This window comes from Anoplopoma fimbria, chromosome 15 (assembly GCF_027596085.1).
Source record: "Anoplopoma fimbria isolate UVic2021 breed Golden Eagle Sablefish chromosome 15, Afim_UVic_2022, whole genome shotgun sequence".
Taxonomy (NCBI): domain Eukaryota; kingdom Metazoa; phylum Chordata; class Actinopteri; order Perciformes; family Anoplopomatidae; genus Anoplopoma; species Anoplopoma fimbria.
Window position 1 is genome coordinate 20,256,253 of NC_072463.1, and position 18,806 is coordinate 20,275,058.

General features: G+C 41.8%; 2 protein-coding genes across 2 annotated transcripts; one reads left to right on the forward strand and one right to left on the reverse strand.

Moving 5' to 3' along the window:
- Positions 1-566: 566 nt before the first annotated feature.
- On the reverse strand, positions 567-3,719 carry gskip (gsk3b interacting protein). Its single transcript, XM_054613608.1, has 3 exons — positions 3,504-3,719; positions 1,358-1,603; positions 567-1,261 (listed from the first exon to the last, which is right to left on the reverse strand). The coding sequence occupies exons 2-3, from the start codon at positions 1,598-1,600 to the stop codon at positions 1,103-1,105; spliced, it is 402 nt and encodes a 133-aa protein (XP_054469583.1). The 5' UTR covers positions 1,601-1,603; positions 3,504-3,719; the 3' UTR covers positions 567-1,102.
- A 107-nt stretch (positions 3,720-3,826) lies between these two features.
- Positions 3,827-18,771, forward strand: atg2b (autophagy related 2B). The gene is made up of 43 exons (XM_054613841.1): positions 3,827-4,165; positions 4,713-5,113; positions 5,218-5,380; positions 5,513-5,665; positions 5,759-5,861; positions 6,204-6,366; positions 6,459-6,638; positions 6,765-6,861; positions 6,981-7,145; positions 7,273-7,424; positions 7,650-7,761; positions 8,038-8,281; positions 8,380-8,542; positions 8,687-8,779; positions 8,895-9,083; positions 9,297-9,570; positions 9,663-9,771; positions 9,850-10,051; positions 10,621-10,763; positions 11,104-11,261; positions 11,380-11,552; positions 11,663-11,810; positions 11,965-12,167; positions 12,680-12,760; positions 12,903-13,009; positions 13,530-13,622; positions 13,714-13,784; positions 13,879-13,955; positions 14,059-14,229; positions 14,311-14,443; positions 14,532-14,734; positions 14,818-15,047; positions 15,138-15,255; positions 15,373-15,564; positions 15,643-15,744; positions 15,838-15,916; positions 16,032-16,242; positions 16,326-16,395; positions 16,489-16,571; positions 16,725-16,846; positions 17,003-17,157; positions 17,251-17,400; positions 17,493-18,771. Exons 2-43 carry the CDS (start codon positions 4,952-4,954, stop codon positions 17,721-17,723), a joined length of 6,228 nt encoding a protein of 2,075 aa, XP_054469816.1. The 5' UTR covers positions 3,827-4,165; positions 4,713-4,951; the 3' UTR covers positions 17,724-18,771.
- The last annotated feature ends 35 nt before the right edge of the window (positions 18,772-18,806 follow it).

Sequence of the window (18,806 nt, forward strand, 5' to 3'; positions counted from 1 at the left end):
AGGCAAACTTTAATCAATTTCAACAAATTACCACTTTATGCAGTGGTGAAAGAACACTGTTGTTTTAAAACCAGTTTGTCTTACTGCTGCTCAGCCTGGGTTGGCTTGCAGTCAGACATTTGTAGATGGGTTTTACATGAGGTAAAAATGACATAATTCTGAGAATTTAGTGTTCTAAGCAACGGCCAGCAGCAAGGAATGACATAAATGCAAATGGAATCCATTTTCCAAAATATTTCTTTACTATGGACTATCAATAAACCCAATATTTTGAACAAATGCTGTGCATTATGACAGAATTAACCAAAATGTGAGTAAGACTAAAACAAAAACAGTTTTAAACCTCAACAAGGATAACCTCTTCACTTTAAAGCAGATGCTTGAGTTGAAATGCAGTATCTAGAAAAAAGTAATGTCTAGAAAATAACATTGGGATTGTATAAACCTTTCAAAAAAGTTTCTGACCTAGTTATTCATGTGAAATGTCAGCCCCACAAAATACCATTTCTCTATCAATAAATCATAAGTCAGTGATTCTTTTTTTAACCACAAGTTAAGGCAGTATATATAACCACAAGTTAAGGCAGTATATATATATATATTGGAGTTGAAAGAATATAGCTTTGGCTCTTTCACTGACACCTGCTGAATAAGAACTAGTTGGGTATGTTGAAGCAGATATCAGTTGTCAGGTCACAGATTTAGTACAGAGAGGGAAACTGGATCTAATATTCATAAAACCTGCTTCTTTCACAGATCATTTTGATGAGTAAAAAAAGGGTGCAGGATTTTCAAAACAATATGCAGTTACAAAATTGTATCGTGCAAGTTGGCAAATCTTTCCACAGTTAAGTCAACACAACGTTGCAACAGACCCCATACAGCGGATACTGCCAAGTAACTAACATGAAGCCATTAAATGATGAAGTCAGAACAAAGAGTTGATAGGGCAGCTTTTCTCTTATTGTAGTGGTAGCTAGGCAGGTGGACGCCACATAATAGGCTATAATATTTGACCAGACTTGACTCGTATATATTCAAATAAACCCACATCGTCAACCTTTATTCCACTTCTTCAACTTGTGCAGCATCCTGGTCCTTTCTACTGTCCATTTTGATTCAGCCTCTCTAGCCGCTGGAGCAGAGCATTCCCGAAGGCTTCTCTGTAGCCCGGACTCAGCGTGTCGAGAAGTGAGTAAACAGTCTCGTGATACTGGGTGTTTAAATCCTCGTCCACTTGATTGAAGGCATAGCCCACCACCTGTTTGACAGAGTGATTTATTGTAAAACATGCATACGATGAGGAATAAAAAAAAAAACAAGAAATCACTGTGCTTCACTTTTTCGTGCCTCTTACCCTTAGTCCCGCCTCTGTGAGCTCCAGACAATACCGGTTTCCCTCTCTTGTTTCCACGTTTATGTAGGCCACATCTGACGCGCTGGTGACACTTTGTGACACGTGCATTTCAGCAACGGCAAAACGTACGTCATTTACCACCGCCTCTGCCTCCAACCTCATGTCCGTGATGTCGCCATGCACAACACGGTCCTCATCAAATGAAGAGACGATGGATTCCTCGGGCTGACAGTCTATCTCCATCCTCTGTAACAGAACAACAACTTTATCGGCTGACTCAGCTGAAGCCCAGATGTTATTGTGTGCTGTTAAAACTTCCTGACTGGCACAATGATAGAAGGAGTTATCCATGTCCGCAATCACTGAGTGCACTTCAGAAGTCCTGCAGTTTACTTGGACCGGGTCAGAACAAGAAGCTATTTATTGCCATGGCAACAAACTACAATCATTGGACTGTCAAGTTAAAAAAACAAAACTAAAATACATCAGTAGAATATGGTCATAAAATGTAAAACACAGCTCTGTACAGCTTTAAGCAGCTTTTAGCAGCGTTGCAAAAAAAGGATTGTGAGTCACATATTTCCTTAAGGCCCATTATCTAAAGGAAAAGGCAGAACTGAAACTAACATGCACCTGACTAAACTTTATTTAAGTGCAGGGTGTACTATTTTTAATACTTAAGTTCCTCTATCAGTAGCCTAGTTGTGTGAGAAAAGGTTACACCAACTTAAGTCAGGAACTTAACTACCATGTTGGACTCACTAAAATTCCAATAACTTCCGAAACTAAATGTAGTTGCACCAGTAAGATGACATTACACACGTGTTAAACAGATAAAATGGGTATTCCCATAACAGATAACCCCCTTCCAAATACATTAGTTGGTCCCTGCATGGTTTAGCCATGATTCATCAGAGCCCCTGATATTCAAAAAGTCCAATGTGTTCCCGGAGAGGGAGACTAATGTTGTCTCCAGTGCTTCAAAATGATGATTTGATAATTAGTTTTTTGGTTCACTGACGATCACTGTGAACGTAACAGGCAGCCAAATGCCGACTTATGAACAGAGGCCCATGTATTCCATGAAAATAAACAATGTAGTAAAACCTACTCCGTTTCTACACGTTCACTATCTGTCCTCCTTAGCACTGGTGCATTTTTGATAAACAAATTGAATCTTTTTTTTTTTGCCCCATTTCTGTCAAGGAGCATTAGGTTGTGGATTCCTTTATGAGCCCTTTTTTTCCTGCATGACAGCTGTGACCTGTTGCTCTGCATCCGGCTGCGTCATCGTTCATCTGGTTGGATGGATGCCTTTATGGGCACTGTGTCCTTGTAACCACATGATTGTTTGACATGCAGCAACCGTTACTTAACTTGTCCCTCTACCTTATTGATATCTGTCTGATGTGGATTTTACCAGTAAAACACAGCGGATTTGTCGTTTTTATGCAAGGAGAAAGTATCATCATGGTTTGTTCCTTTGTATTTGTGTTGCCTATTAAACCAAAACACAGTGCTATAAAGGCAGATTTGAATTAGATGAGATATAAATATACATTTGTCATTTCTCACATATTCTATACTGAGCCCATGATGCTGTTATGAAGATAGACTAATAATCAACAGATGAAACGACAGTTGAGGACCTATTTGGCACATATGCATCCTTTCAGAGGTGGAGGGTGTACTTAGATCCTTTACTTAAGTTAAAGCAGCAATATAACGAAGAAACAATAGCTGATTACCAGCAGTGCATTTAAATAGTTTAATTAATGAGTGTCATATTATTTTCTAATATCATTACTGTTGCATTAATGACCATGTGGCACATCATTGTTGTCGTTGCTCGATGTTGAGTTGATTTGAAATATTTTATAAGTGAACAATTAAGAACAGCGACCTCTTGAGGACTCTGAGTAGCCTTGTTGCTGGCCTGGCTGAGGCCACATAGACCTGGTTACTGTTCACCAAACACTTTGTATTACACATGCGAGTTTGATGCAAATGTTATAATAAGAAGAATGCATTGGACATTAGTGAGGTGGAGTAATAACTAGTGTCTGTGACATGCTGGTAGAGGAAACTAAAGGTAGGTAGCTCTGTGTCTACATGTTCATAGTATGATCATCTCCGTTCCCCTCACCTCTCCTCTGGAGGTGTTCTCCCGGCTGTGGAACCTTCCAGGCGCGTCACGTCAGGTTCTACCTGTGACGTCTCCGCTCCAGATGTGTGTAACACCACTGGGGGGTCGCACCAACGCACACCCCGCTGTAGCTAAACCGCGTCACCGTCGTATCAACAAAACAACAAAACACGAAGAACTGAAATCAATCCCGACCCAACAACGCATGTCCAGAGAGGGATGTGTTTTCTTTTTTTTTTTTTTTTTTCAATAACTTTATTGAGAAGCTTGGCCGTGACGTCATTTCCTAATCCCACCCCGGTGCAGGCTCGGTTGGTGCGGAGTCATGAAAGTGTTTGTAAACAACTCAGACAGACGGTAACTCTCACAGGTTCAGTGTGGCCTCGTGTTGTGCTCTCGCCCCGCTGTGCACGTATGAAGACACACCTGTGTGTGCGTGTGTGTGTGTGTGTGTGTGTGTGTGTGGACCTCTGTGAGGGCGGATCACTGAACACATGTTGTTTTTAGGGGGAGCTTCTACCGCGGTGTTTAGCCTGACGTTAGCCGGCGATGCTAACGCTGCTAGTCCTGCTACCCGGCTAGGAAGCTACATGTCATGACAGCCCTGTTCATGTGGTCTGATGGAGGCTACTGAGAGGGGCATTTAGACTGGGATTGAACAGGTGCGTGTGTTTTATTTACTCTGGGTGTGTGTGTGTGTGTGTGTGTGTGTGTGTGTGTGTGTGTGTGTGTGTGTGTGTGTGCTTAGGACAACACAGATCTTATGCTGCTATATTATATTAATAATAATAATAATAATGGATTTTATTTATATAGCACACTTTAAAATACAATGAAATCTCAAGGTGCTGTACAGGGTAAAACAATCACAATAATCAAATATAATGATAAAATGCTAAAAACAAAATAAAAAATAAAATAAATGAATTCATTTAATCCTAATAAAATCTAAGAATATCTAGTAAAACTGAACAGTTACCCAAGAAACGTAATCTAAACTACACAAAGCCAAGACCTTAGGGGAAGGCAGAGAGGAACGGGTGATTTTTAAGATTATTTAGGACGCTTTTAAAGCTGTGTTTGTCTTAAACTGACGCATTAATGAAGCTTGTTGTTTTCGGCTGTGTTGTCAACATTGTGTGTCAAGCCCCATGTCGTGTCAGGTGTCATATTACTAAAGGAGAATCATATGTGTGTGTCTTTCTATAGGAGCCGCACACTGGAGTCCGACCACTTCCCACACATATCCCTGCGTGTCAACACATCCTCCAAAGTGTCCCTGACCTTGGGATGTTTGAGCTCAAGATTTCTCAATGTCTTTAAGTCGACAGGATGACACAACTGTAACACCGCTGCTAATTCATTCATAGCTGTCAGAGTAGCTATAGCATTCCGGTTGCCTCAAGATACCTGTCATTATCTGTGTACTGTTAACCTTTTGAGCAAAGATGCCTTGGCCGTTTTCGGAGTCCATCAAGAAGCGGGCCTGCAGATACCTCCTGCATCGTTACCTTGGCAACTTTCTTCAGGAGAAGCTGAGCTTGGATCAGCTCAGTTTAGACCTCTATCAAGGCACTGGATCACTTGCACAAGTGCCGTTGGATAAATGGGTATGTGTAGTATTATCTTTGTGGCAGAAAATGCAACAGATTCATTAATTTGATTTAAACACAGAATCTGTATGAGTTCTTCAACTTTGTTTCTTGTTCCTCAGTCACTCAATGAACTCCTAGAGACGGCAGATGCCCCTTTTGAGGTCATTGCAGGGTTTATCCAGACAATTTCTCTAACCGTTCCATGGGCAGCCCTACTGCACGAAAACTGTGCCCTAGAGGTCAAAGGTCTGGAGATGGTGCTCAGACCAAGACCAAGATTGGGTAAGGAGAGGCCGCATTGGCAGCTACTAGAACACCATCTTTCAAAGGGTGTCATTCTGTAGCATGTTAAAAAGTTGACAACTGATTTAACTGAATAGTCAATGACTGTGTCACAACTGGCTGTTCCTCCAGCATCTGGCACCGAGCCCATGTACTGGTCCAGTTTCATGACGAGCAGCATGCAACTTGCCAAAGAATGTCTCAGCCAGAAACTCACCGACGATATGGGAGAGAGCTTCCAGCCTTTCGAGGGTTTAGAGAAGTTTGCAGAAACGATAGAGACAGGTACAATATGTAGATACTGTTAATCAACATTTTAAAAAGTAAACCTACCAAGAATTGTGTTAATTAATTTCCTTTTAATTTCCTACCTTGCAGTTTTGAGAAGAGTTAGAGTGACATTTTTGGATACCGTTCTCAGAGTCGAACACATTCCAGAAAACTCTAAAACTGGAATCGCCCTCGAGATTCGAATCAAAAAGTAAGTTTGCAAATTCTTGGAAACTCAGAAACTTACTACATAACATATAACATAACATAACACAATATATTTTTCCACATCAGAATCTAGTTAAAGGCCTCCGTGCATTATCAATTTGAAATCGATGATCAGTCAGAAAGGAAGACACATAAATAAGGAGAGGAAGACAAAATACTATAGAATATATTTTTTTATTGATAATAAACTAACTTATGGATAATAAAAAGGTAGCATGTACATGTAGGGAAGATATCCCGATTATGTAGTGCATGCGAAGTAATCATTTTCATTGTTATAATGCGGGTCCTTGTCAGGCTAATTGTGTTCTGCGGTTGCTTTCAGGATTGTTTACTGCGATGAAACAGGCGAGGAGACTTCAAGTGTGAATGTGCATCAGCCAACCACATTTGCACATAAAAACCTGCAGATGGAAGGCATCACTGTATTTTGGGATGAGTTCTCAGATGTGTCCCGTGCTGGTTGTAAATCTTCACCCACACCAACGGTTGGTGTTGTGAGTCTTTGAAATTTTGCATGAAAGTGTATGTATGTATGTGTCAGCTTTCTAAAAAGAATTATATATATCTTCTTTTGCAGGAAACTGAGCCAAAGCTGTCCCCAAGCTGGAATCCCAAAATAATTTGTGAGCCTCATCCTCAGTTTACAGAGCCTTTATCCTCTACGACACCCTTTGAACCTGTGCAGGTCGGGAGTCTCGGTGGTAAAATCGAGTTGTCCCTCACTCTGAAAAACAACTTGGCTCTGCCTGGGGCAAAGGTAAACTAAGAATGTCTTAATTACAAAATACTACAAGCAAACAAATCCAGATTATTTCTATAGTCAATATTATGAACTAGGGTTAATTGCTATTAACCAGGATGTTTTACATGCTTTTCTTTTCAGCTGGATGTTGTTGGACACATTGATACACTTATTATTCTGCTGTCCCCACGGCAAGTTCATCTTCTTCTGGACTTGTGCGGAGCTTTCTCTGGTGGAGGTGAGCCCCCCTCTGTTGATAGATGAGAGACAGCATTTCAATCAAACAGGGTAATTATGTGACCAAATGAGTTACTTAGAAGTAGAGTGAGTAAAGTATTTCTTATTCTTTGTGTGAAGGTGCGCAGGAATGGGCTAAGGATAGAAAGAGCAGACCCATACAGCAAGAGGATGAGTATCGTCTCCATATGGAACTGAACCGCTGCCTGAAGAAGGATACCGCTGTGCTAGGAACAGACCCAGACCTCTTTGAGAGCCAGACCACCAGAACCGTGTCTAGTCGAGGTTGGACTGAAACACCATCCTCTAACTTTTGACCTTTCAGAGAAACAAGATGTTGTGGTTGCATCTATCTAATGGAATGTGTTCTTTCTTTATCCTTATCATTTAAACCCATCTGTGGTTGGTGTAGATGATGTGTTCTTCTCCATGGCAGACATGGACATGTCTCACAGCTTGTCATCCCTTCCTCCTCTGGGTGAACCACCCACGGTTGACTTGGATTTGTCACTCAACAGCAACTACTCTGCCTCACCAGGAGAATCTCCGTCGGGAAATGCAACAGTAAGTCTTCACTTCTTTGATTGCTGCCATAAAGACACATATAAATTGAATGTAGTTGAGCTTCGCAGTGTTCTGGTTGCTTTATTAGATACTGAAGTCCTCAGCAAATTGCAGTAAAATTTAATTGAATCTTCATACTGACAAAATAGGGATGTATGTGACCTGTGGGCGTTTTAGTTTGTGTGCTCAAATTCTCCCAAATGAACTGGTAATCTGTGTTTGTAGGCTCTGTGGGATGATTACATGGATGTACCACGACAAAGAGAGAAGCACACTAATGAGACTCCCATCCAGTCGCGGGATTCACAACTCCCTCAAAAATTACTGAGACAGACTTGTAAGTATTACAATGTATCTATATAAATGATTTCTACGCATTAGACTATAAAATACCAGTCCCTCTGTGGCCATTTGCTTTAGAGAGGGAAAGGAGTTTGCAGGTTTTCATTCCAAGCAAAGATTACATCAGCATATCTTCCTGATTAGATCTTTATTGGTTGTTATAGATAGAATAATCAACTAAATCAGCTGGTGCTTGTCTCTGAAAACACACCATCACTCAGCTCTCTGTTGCACATGGTTACATGGTTCACGTGCCATTGTTGTATTTCAGCCCATCCATCCAAAACCCACGGTGATGAGTCAAGGCCAGAGCTGGTGTTAAGGTTGACACTGAGTAGCTTTGCTATCTCAGTACTCCACATCGACCCGCTGCCTCCACCAGATGCTGCTCCCAGTCCCCTTGGCCCCGTGGCTGCACACTTCTTCAGCATGGTGGGCCCAGGCCGGCTCGCCCCTAATGATTTCCTTCAGTGTCGGACGGTGTTTAACCAGGCTTGCCCCCATGACCATCTGAGGTGCGCTTTTGTTTTTCACTAATGCCACTTATGCAAGGTTATACTTGATTTATCATTAATGTGTTTTATGTCTGTCTGATCTGGGCTTGTATTTGCAGGTTTGTGGGCCAGGGCCTAAAGATCAACTATGAGCACTGTCAGGGATCCAGCCTGCGGACTTTCAGTACCGACGTCTCCCTTAAACAGATGGAGTTTTTGGAGTGTCTATTCCCCTCTGAGGCTGTAGCTGGTCGCTCCCAAAGAGGCATTCAGTACACAGAGGTTAGTGTTTCAAGTCCATCAAGGCATTTTGCACTGCAATGAGCCTCGGTTTGTTTAACACCCCATATACAATCAATGTGTCTGAAAATTGCAGCTGGCATAACATTAAGAGTGATTCTCACTGCTTTCTCTGTCACACCTCAGCTCCTGACATTTGACAGCACAGCCGGTGCCGATGTGCCGCTTACCGACTGCCTTCACCTACTTTACAAACAGGCTGAGCGCAGAGGCCCTCAGGTAACAGCATTTATTAGTCTAATATGAAACCACAGCACTAACACTTAACACTCAAAAGCTTAATGTGTGTCATTGCCAGGCTTGTACTCAGTCAACACTTTGGTTCTCTGTGCAGGGCGGCCAGGTTCGCCTGAGCACCATTCCCAGGAAGGCTGAGATCCAGGTGGAGCTCGGCCCAGTGCGCTCTGAGCTGGACATCAGCATCGTAGACCGTCTCAACTCATTGCTTCAACCTCAGAAGCTGGCCACCACAGAGTTGATGGCCTCCCACATGTACACATCCTATAATAAACATGTCAGCTTGGTAAGGGCGTCTCAAGAACGACCAATTGAATATCTGGAAATATGAATAATTCGCCAATATAATGATATGTCTCAATGATTATTGTCGTCTATAAAATTATTGTCACAACTGATCATCTAAATCACAGCTGTTTTAAACTCATATATATATAAAGATATGCTCCCTAACATATCTTATTTTGTTAATATTTGTCCCTTTCAACTCATTTCACAGCATAAGGCCTTTACAGAGGTATTCCTTGATGACAGCCATACTCCCACTAACTGTCATGTATCGCTGACTGTCAATGCCCCGTTGCTGGGCCTTGCCATCCGCTTCCCCATCCCTGACCTGCGTTCAGATCAGGAGAGGGGCCCTTGGTTTAAGAAGTCCCTGCAGAAAGAAGTACTTTGCCTGGAGCTGGAAGACCTGGAAGTAAAGACAGAGTTCATGGGTGGCAGTTCTCCTGACCAAACCAAAATGGAGCTCACTTTCAGGGAGCTTGTTGGTATGTGGTCTGAAGTTCCCTCTGAAGATTTCTTTTATTTTTATTTGAGGAATTGCTCTTTTACTTATTTTTATTTGTATTTGTTTGCACAGGAAAGTTTCAGGAGGAGCCGGATCAACCAGCTGCCCGGTTCCTTAGAGTGTCCCACACCATGGATGGAGAAATGACGACATCTGAAAGTGTAAAATTTGATTGGCCGAGGTGAGTTTATCTAAACAACCACAAACTGCTCTGTCCATTCAGGGGAGCCCCTCAGTGATATTGAATCTCTGTGTGCAGGATTGTGCTGAAGATGAACCCCACTGCAGTCCACTCAATACTTGAGCGTGTGACGGCTGAAGATGACGAGGGTGCTGAGGACCATTCCCTTGAGGAGGAAGAGGAGGAAGGGGCTGCACATTCACTGAAGGACGTGTGTGACTTTGGGAAACCAGAGCCATCACCCTTTTCGTCACGAAGGGTCATGTATGAGAATGAAGAGGTATGTCATTGCTAAAGGGCCACATTTAGCAAAAATGCAAATATATGTCCATATCTTAATGTTGTTTAAGTACCTAGAGCAACTGCTGCATGTTATTTGCTTGGAAATTATCCAGATGGATGGATACCACCTGATTGTTTTATGTTAGTCTGCTCTCTTTATTCAACTTGTCAATCACATAATGCTCTCAGTTAGGACAATTAATAAGAACCATTTATAAGGCACGTTATCAATGCACAGATATGTGCATTGATAACGTACCTTATGATATAGGAAAACATCACAAATCATCAATTACCCTAAAGAAATGTTATAGCACACATATTTCCTTATATTTGAGAAAGTTCCTTTTTAAATTTGTTTAATAAAATAATTGTTGTTTCAGTTCTGATGAAAGCATTGGTCAGGTGGAACATTTGCCTTCGGGAGCGAGGGTATCTTCTGGTCGATGCACTATATTGTATTGACAGATGCATCATTATGCAAACAGCAACATTCGCGTTGCTTTGCATGCCTAACTTGTTGACAGAGCAGGTGGTGACAAGCCCATGTTTTTTTTTTAACTCCAGATGGTCATCCCTGGTGATGTTGCTGAGATGACTGAGTTCCAGGAAAAAACCATGAACAACTCCCGCTTCATCCTTGAGTTGTGTTTCCCCAATGTGCAATTAATGCTCCCCAGCAAGGCATTTTATGAAAAACTACACAACAGGTACCACATTTGTAATATGTTTCAAAATGGCAGGACACCTGTTTTAAAGTTTGAGTTGTACATCAGACAGTAAAGCAATGAACTTCTGAAACTTTTCACGTGTATACATGGGTTTCATAGTAGCTGAAAATCAACAGATTATCATTTGGTGAAGGATTTTTGTTTGAAAACATTTTATTAGATAATGTTTTATAAGAATGGTCTTGTTGACACCCAACAACAATGTTGAAAAAAAAAAAAAGGACTACAAAATGAAGTAACAAAAACTGTGGTTATCCCCATGAAATATACGATAAGATACCTATTAACATACTTAACCCCTGTAAAACGTATATTTTAGGATAAACAATGACCTGTTGCTCTGGGAGCCAACTGCTCCATCTCCAGTGGAGACGGTGGAAAGCATGCCATATGGAGTTGGACTCTCTGTCGCCAGTCAGCTGATTAACACTTATTCCAAGGACAGCTTCAGCCAGTTCCGCTCTACTGGTCCCGAGGGTGAGACGACAAAAAACACTTCCCATGAATGTGCATTGAGTCAGATTCTTAGAATTGTAGTAGAAACATCTAAGATGAAGTTGTCCCTTCATAGAAATTCTTTGTTTTGTGCTGACAGAGGACAGCGGCTCAGAAGAGGAGAACATGCACTATTACTCTCCTGCATCTGACCTTGGCCTCAGGTCTCGCAAGAAGAAAAAGCCCAAATCCCAGAGCAAGACCTCCCAGAGCCTGTTCTCTGTCATCATCAGTGTCAATCATGGCCTGGTAGCTCTTCAAACTAATGCTAAGGTGAACTAACGTCCTTCAGTCATCACTTACTATCCACAAAGTTTAATCAAGAAGTTCCTAGTATCGTGTTTTATGGAGAGTGGAACTGAGTTTCCTTTTCTTTCTCCCAGGAGGATAAAACTGTACTGAAAAACAAACATGGCGAGTTCTGGCTGGAGGTGAAAAATGCTGTGTTGTTCAGTGTGACGCAGTACGAAGGATATAAAGACCAACACTACATCTGCTTCCACACCAGTAATATTTGCATGTATCATCAAGGTAAACCAACTTTTAATAATGTTCTATGTCTCTGATATTTGGCAATACTGTGACCTAAAATATATATAAAGTACTACTACCATATAAACATACTGTTTCTACGTCACTGTTATGTCATTCATATACATATGTCTCCCTCCGTTAATCTATTCAGGACTTGTGGATGGAGGCACCTCTGTCTCAGACGTCAAGTTGCCATGCAGGACACATCCCCACTGGTTAGAGCCAACCATCTACCAATCCGAGACGCCTCCTGAGAGATCCTCAACACCCTCAGAGGGTATCGGTCTAGAGGCCCGCAGCATGGTGTCTGTTGCCGTGAAAATCTCATCACAGAATGCAGAACGCAATGTCAAGGTAGATTACTCAAATCGCTGAGGTAAAAGTCCACACAGGCTGACAGAACAGCTTTAGATGACCTTGGTACGGACTCACAGTCAGTTAGGAGCTGTGTTGGATTGCTAAAATGAAAAAACTTGTACTTCGGGTCCCAGAGTTGTGAAGCATAGTTCAGTGATTTCTGTTTTTAGATCACTTTGAATGGCGGGCTTTATGACCCATACTACAGCCAACCACTAACGGGTGATCAAGATGTTTAGGCTTCACTGTTGGAGAGCTGTTATGTTGTCAATCTCTGTATACACTTAATGATGAATACCAATATTTTGTAAGTGGGGACATTTTTATGCTGGGCTACACCATGGCGTTGATAATTGATTTATTCCTGAAATCACACCTTTGCAGTAGCATCTGTTACAACCACATCCAGTTAACAGTTCCCTTATTTTACAGAACTGGTGTCTAAATATATCAGTCAGCTTCTTTTTTTGTTTTCTCCTCACTATGGTGACTTTTGCCCTTTTATGTAGGAATTTCTGGTTGCTGTTGGAGTGAGAGGAGCCACACTCCAGCACAGAGTGGTCTCTCCCAGTCTGGGCTGGTATGACCAGGTAGGCCAATATGGAGCTACTCATTCAATAACTATTTTATTCTTTTGCCTTTTTATAAATGTTAAGAGAGAACTTCGGGGAAATATAATACAATAAAAAAAATAACACATTTGTAATCCTAATGCCAATTTCTGTGCAACAGATTGTTGACTTTCTGAATGTTTCCGATGAGCCTGTGTTGGGTTACGCCCCTCCTACGTCTGTCACCACCCTACATCTACACCTGTGGAGCTGCTCTCTAGACTACAGGTAAAATATACTTCAGACCTCCCACTAAATTATTTTGTATTTGTTTCTATGTGTGTATTGTGGTGGCACTTGAAAGATGTATTTACAAAGAGCGAGCTTGTCCTTTTAGAGGTTTTTGAGTTGTATTGCCATAAGTAAGTCACATTTGCAAATGCAGATCTCCCAGCTGACTGGCAAGAGAGAATTTTAATGAAGTTCGGATAAAGATACTTGTTCATATTTTCACCCTTGGCAGGTGTCCTTAAACACACTTTGTTTGGTCTATAAAGTCATAACCTTGTGTCAAAAGTGTCCCTTTCTGAGTCTGTATGTTAGGATTTAATAGTTGAAGGCTGAACTTCTGACAACATTGGCTGGAAAGCCAAAAGCTAGATTCCATGAGAGGCAGAACTAGACAAGCTCTGGGATAGAGATCTCATAAAAAAATAGTTTAACAATATCAGCAAGAAGAATGAGAACAAGATTAAAATAAGGTTTTAAACTGCCAGTACAGTATTCTAATTTGTTTTTCTCTTGACAGACCCCTTTACCTGCCACTCAGATCACTGTTGGTTGTAGAGACTTTTAGTATCTCCAGCAGTGTCTCTTTAGACCACTCTTCCTCAACACTCAGGTATGAACAGGCTACTGGTTTTGCTGACACAACATTGAGAGATGTAATTACAGTTGAGTTATTTTTTCTGAGTATAATACGTTCTGCACAGGATCATTTTGGACGAAGCGGCTCTGTTCCTCTCAGACAAGAGTAATGCTGTTTCTGTCAATCTAGTGCGAGGTAAGTTGACTTCAGTGATGATGACTTTAATAAACTGCTTAAATGGCTCAAATGCAGCTTTGAACAACTTTCGCTTTTGTTTTTATTGTCCCAGATTATGTCCAAGTGGTAGACATGGGAACATTGGAGTTAAGGATCACAGCTGTCAAACCGGGGTTGGATGGAAAGTTGGTAAGAGTCCATCTCTAACTGACATTTATGTTTTAAACGTTTTTCTCTCATGTATAAGGTTGAAAAATGTGTGCGTGATGTTTCACTGTCTCTTGGGTGATAGTCGGAGCCCAGATTTGAGCTACGCTGTTCCAGTGACGTTATTCACATCAGAACGTGTGCGGACTCCTGTGCTGCCCTTATGAACCTCATCCAGTATATCGCCAGCTATGGAGACCTGCTCCCCCCTGCAGAACCAGAGGCCAAACACAGCAGCACTGCACAAAGAGCCAAGGTCAGCAGTGACACCAACATCAGCCAATATTACGCAGCATAACATATAGTTTATTCTTATTTTGAGTGTATTTGTGGACAGGCGGAGATTCCTAGCCGGCCCACGTCTCAAACCCTGTTGCTCGCTGAGACTGAGCAGCAGATGTTGCAGGATCTGATGAGTGAAGCTATGGAGGAGACTGATGGGCAGCATGCAGCAGGGCTACAGCAGAATGGTGAAAACATTGTTCAGTAAACATTAACATTTTAGCTCAATGAATGATATCACTTAACTTGATTTTATACTTTTTCACACATCTTTAGTTGCATGTGAGGAGCGAAATCAAGACCAAGACCCGCCTCGCTCAGACCTGTTCTTGTTCCCGGATGAGAGTGGGAATTCTAACCAGGATTCAAGCCCCACTTACCCCATGCTTCACTCTCCTCTTATCACTCCTGTCCCTAACCTGGCTCAAGAGACGGACGACTTTTGTATCCTGGAGACACCAGGTTCCAGAGGAGGAGAGGTCATGATCTACTCATTCACACAGTTATGGCGTAACAAGTATACTGTAAATCCTTGGCTCACTGAAAGCCATATGTGTTTCAGGATCCTGATCAGGAGCCGGTGGTGAAGCAGCTTACCTCAGATCCTGTGGAAATCAAAGATGATTACTTCAGTCAGCCTCTAGATGGGAGTGATTCCAGCCGTGGAGCCATGAACTTTCCCATCCCGGAGGTGCGCTACCTCATCAGGGAGATCTCTGTCATCTGGCACCTCTATGGTGGGAAAGACTTTGGGAGTTCCACTTTCACAGCCTCTCCTGCTAGAAGCCGGGGGTGAGCTTTTCACAATGTACACACACTGTTTTCAATGTGCTCAAAGGAAAACAGACTGGTGTAATGTGTGTCCTTTTCTCCCGCTTGCAGGTCTACGCCCCATAGCTCCCCCTCTCAGACTCCAGTCAGACAGGCCAAGGCATCGGGACGGGCAGGTGGTGGAAGAGGAAGGAACTCTGACATCCTAATGGAGATACAGCTCAGCAAAGTAAAGTTCCTCTTTACCTGGAATAAATGTTTATTGTGTTACTCTCGAACAGATCAACTTAATACCCTCAGTCATTTCTTCACCATTTACTAGCTTTTCTTTGACCTTCTCCTTTAGGTGAGATTTCAGCATGAGGTGTATCCACAGAGCCAGGTGGCTTCTGGACCAGCAACGGACCAGCCAATCTCCCGACAGGTGTTTATTGTGCAGGACTTGGAGATTCGAGACAGACTGGCTACTTCACAGATGAACAAGTTCCTCTACTTGTATTCTAGCAAGGAAATGCCCAGAAAAGCCCATTCTAACATGGTGAGTAGGGCAAAACAACTCGCGTTAACCAAGTCAAGACGTGGCCTTGTGTAACTTATAGTGTGCTTTTGGTCTTAGTTGACAGTTAAGGCACTGCACATGTGTCCTGAGTCGGGCCAGGCTCCCCAGGAGTGCTGTTTGCGTGTTTCCCTGATGCCTCTTCGCCTCAATATTGATCAGGTAAAAGTATTTGAAAAAGATGATTTTATCAAAGATATGCATCAGCATCCTCAGTATCATTGAAGTGACATCTTGTTTTTTGTTTGTTTGAAGGATGCACTGTTCTTCTTGAAGGACTTTTTCACAAGTCTTGCTACTGAAGTTGAGTTTTTCTCACCGCCTGCTCAAGAAGGTAAAATGCATTATTCACAAGTGCCTTAGACTCAAAATTCAACATACCCTTTTCTCACCGAGCCTGGGCTGTGATACTTGAAAATACTGGCTCCTGATAATATTTTCTTCTGCAGTTGTCTGTGTTTCCACAAAAAAAGCCGCTGCCCCAGAGATCTCCTGCAGTTTCTCCAAGCACGCCAGCAGCAGCAAGGACCCGGCTCCAATCATCTCAGTGCCTGCTCAGAGACGTTTGAGCCACAATGGTTTCTCCACATTTGGCAGGGAAGAAGTGAATGACAATGAAGCCTCTGTTCCTTCTTTCACAGACCAACCAATCTTTTTTAGGTTAGTGTTAAATACTAAACGATGAAACCCATTTTAGGAAATAGTTTGTGTTTGTGTTTGGTAACATTTGCTGTTTCTAACAGGGAGTTTCGGTTTACCTCTGAGGTTCCCATTCGCTTGGATTACCATGGGAAACATGTAGCAATGGAGCAGGTACATTGTCTAAGAGGCATGTGTATTAATTCCATATTATTTCATTTGTTCTTTATGGGTTAGGGTTATGATTTTATTTATGCTCTCCGACAGGGAACATTTGCAGGGATCATTATCGGGTTGACACAGCTTAATTGTTCAGAGCTGAAACTGAGGCGCTTGTGCTACAGACAAGGGTACGTTTATCTGAGTGATGTGTAATATCAGACTACTGCTTATTATTTGATGTCTTCAGCAAGTGATAGAGCACATTTATTTTACACACAACAATAAATGATGTATCTCTATTATTATCTTTCCCTGGAAACTAATACTTGTCTGTATTTCAGATTATTGGGTGTTGATAAGCTGTTTGCCTATGCAATAAACGAGTGGCTAAGTGACATAAAGAAGAACCAACTTCCAGGACTACTGGGTGGGGTGGGACCTATTCACTCTCTGGTGCAACTAGGTGAGAACAATACATGTTCTGAACAAATCAGTGTCTTTGGAGCTATGGCAACAAGTAATTCATGATTTCATTAATGAAGTGCTGTGAAATACACCTGATTCAGGTGTATCTTTGGTGTAATGTATTGCCTGTTATTAAGATGCATGTTCTGTTCAGTTCAGGGATTCAGGGACTTGGTCTGGCTCCCAATTGAGCAGTACAGGAAAGATGGCCGGATAGTCCGTGGGTTTCAGCGCGGCACTGCCTCCTTCGGAACTTCTACTGCTATGGCGGCTCTGGAGCTCACCAACAGGATGGTGCGGACCATCCAGGTAAACTCGTCGCTCCACCGTTATTCAAAAGTCTGCAGAATACCAATGCATTCAGGGGTCATCTGACAAATCTGTTGTTGCGTGTCATTTTAGGCAGCAGCTGAAACAGCCTATGACATGGTGTCTCCAGTGCCTGATGAGAGGGACACAAAGAGGATAAAACGGTTCTCACATTACGGACTGGCTCATCAGCCCGTTGACCTCAGAGAAGGTGTAGCCAAAGCCTATACTGTTGTAAAAGAGGTAAACACACCTAAAGCTAAAATGACCAATGTTTTCACTTTCAATTACTTTGATGGAACAAACTGTAATGAGGATTTTGTTTCCATCCACAGGGCATCACAGACACAGCACTGACCATCTATGACACAGCCACCAGGGAGCATGAACAGCGTGGGATGACAGGGGCAGTGGGTGGCGTTCTTCGCCAGCTGCCACCAGCAGTCGTAAAGCCTCTCATTATGGCCACTGAAGCCACCTCCAATGTCTTGGGTGGAATGAGAAACCAGATTCACCCTGACGCACGCCAGGAGGAGTCTCAGAAGTGGAGGCAGGGCGAGGAGTAATTCCTATTGCCATATGGTACCTGTCTGAAACCATGAATGCATAGAAGCAACAGCTAAAAAATAAGTTGAAAACTTTCTTTGAAGTTGCATTTTTTTTTGAAGAGGAACATTTCAGATGTGCACATACAGACCTGGTGTAAATACAATACTGTTCATTTCGTGGCAATTTGAGCTACTGTGATTCAGCTTGTGTCAGCTTACCAGTTCCCTCACAGTGCCTTCATGGTTATCAGCCTTGTATAATCAAAGGATGTAAGAAGAGTAATGAATTGTAAGCCACATCTTTGTCTTTTAGTGGATTTTGATTTGTTTTAGGATAGACAAACGGCATTATAAATATAAAACAACAACGAAGAAAAAGGCTGTTGTGTCATGAGGCGCAACATTTGCTTAATTCTCAAGCAGCTCTGTTTACAAGTTGTGTGGTTACGTTCTCTAATCCTACTTTCATGTCAACAACCGCTAATATTATAGGTGTAATGACCCTTAATTTGTATAATGTGCTGTTTGTTGGCTCTGTTATTTACTGTAAATATACCTAATGTGTAACATTTCATGCAACAATAAGACAACAGGAATAGAAGCTGAATGTGTTACAGCTGTGTAAAGTTATGGCATCAGCACTTTAAGTGATTAAGAGTTATTTGCTCAAATAAATGACAATAGGAAGACTATCAAAATTAGTTAAAAAGTTCCACAAATTTATTTTGAGCTGTGATCAATGTTGTGAATTTTCACAAAAGCTGCTGTTCTGAAAAGCTGCTTTTAAATTTTAAAAAGTTTCAAATGCTTTATTGTGTCAGTCTGCACTCATATTTTCAAGTTGTTGACCTTGTATTTACTCAAAATCTTGAAGCAAAGTCTTAATATCTTGCACAGTTGTTTTTTTTGTGGTATGTTTTAATATGGATATTTGGCTTGATATGCTGTGTTGCAGACATTTGATTTGCCCAATTTTTGTTTATGTGGACACCATAATATTTCTTGTACATAAGTGTACAGTTGAATTTGTATTAAAAGCATGACAGGGAAATAAAAACAGTTGAATCCACTGAGCAGAGTGTGGTTGAGTATTTATTTCTT

Coding starts and splice junctions, on each gene's coding strand:
- atg2b (XM_054613841.1), top strand. CDS start 4,952: ATGCCTTGGCCGTTTTCGGAGTCCATCAAGAAGCGGGCCTGCAGATAC. Junction 15,256..15,372: donor TGGAGATACAGCTCAGCAAA/GTAAAGTTCCTC, acceptor CTTCTCCTTTAG/GTGAGATTTCAGCATGAGGT. Junction 16,847..17,002: donor TCACTCTCTGGTGCAACTAG/GTGAGAACAATA, acceptor TGTTCTGTTCAG/TTCAGGGATTCAGGGACTTG.
- gskip (XM_054613608.1), bottom strand. CDS start 1,600: ATGGAGATAGACTGTCAGCCCGAGGAATCCATCGTCTCTTCATTTGAT. Junction 1,262..1,357: donor TCACAGAGGCGGGACTAAGG/GTAAGAGGCACG, acceptor TCTGTCAAACAG/GTGGTGGGCTATGCCTTCAA.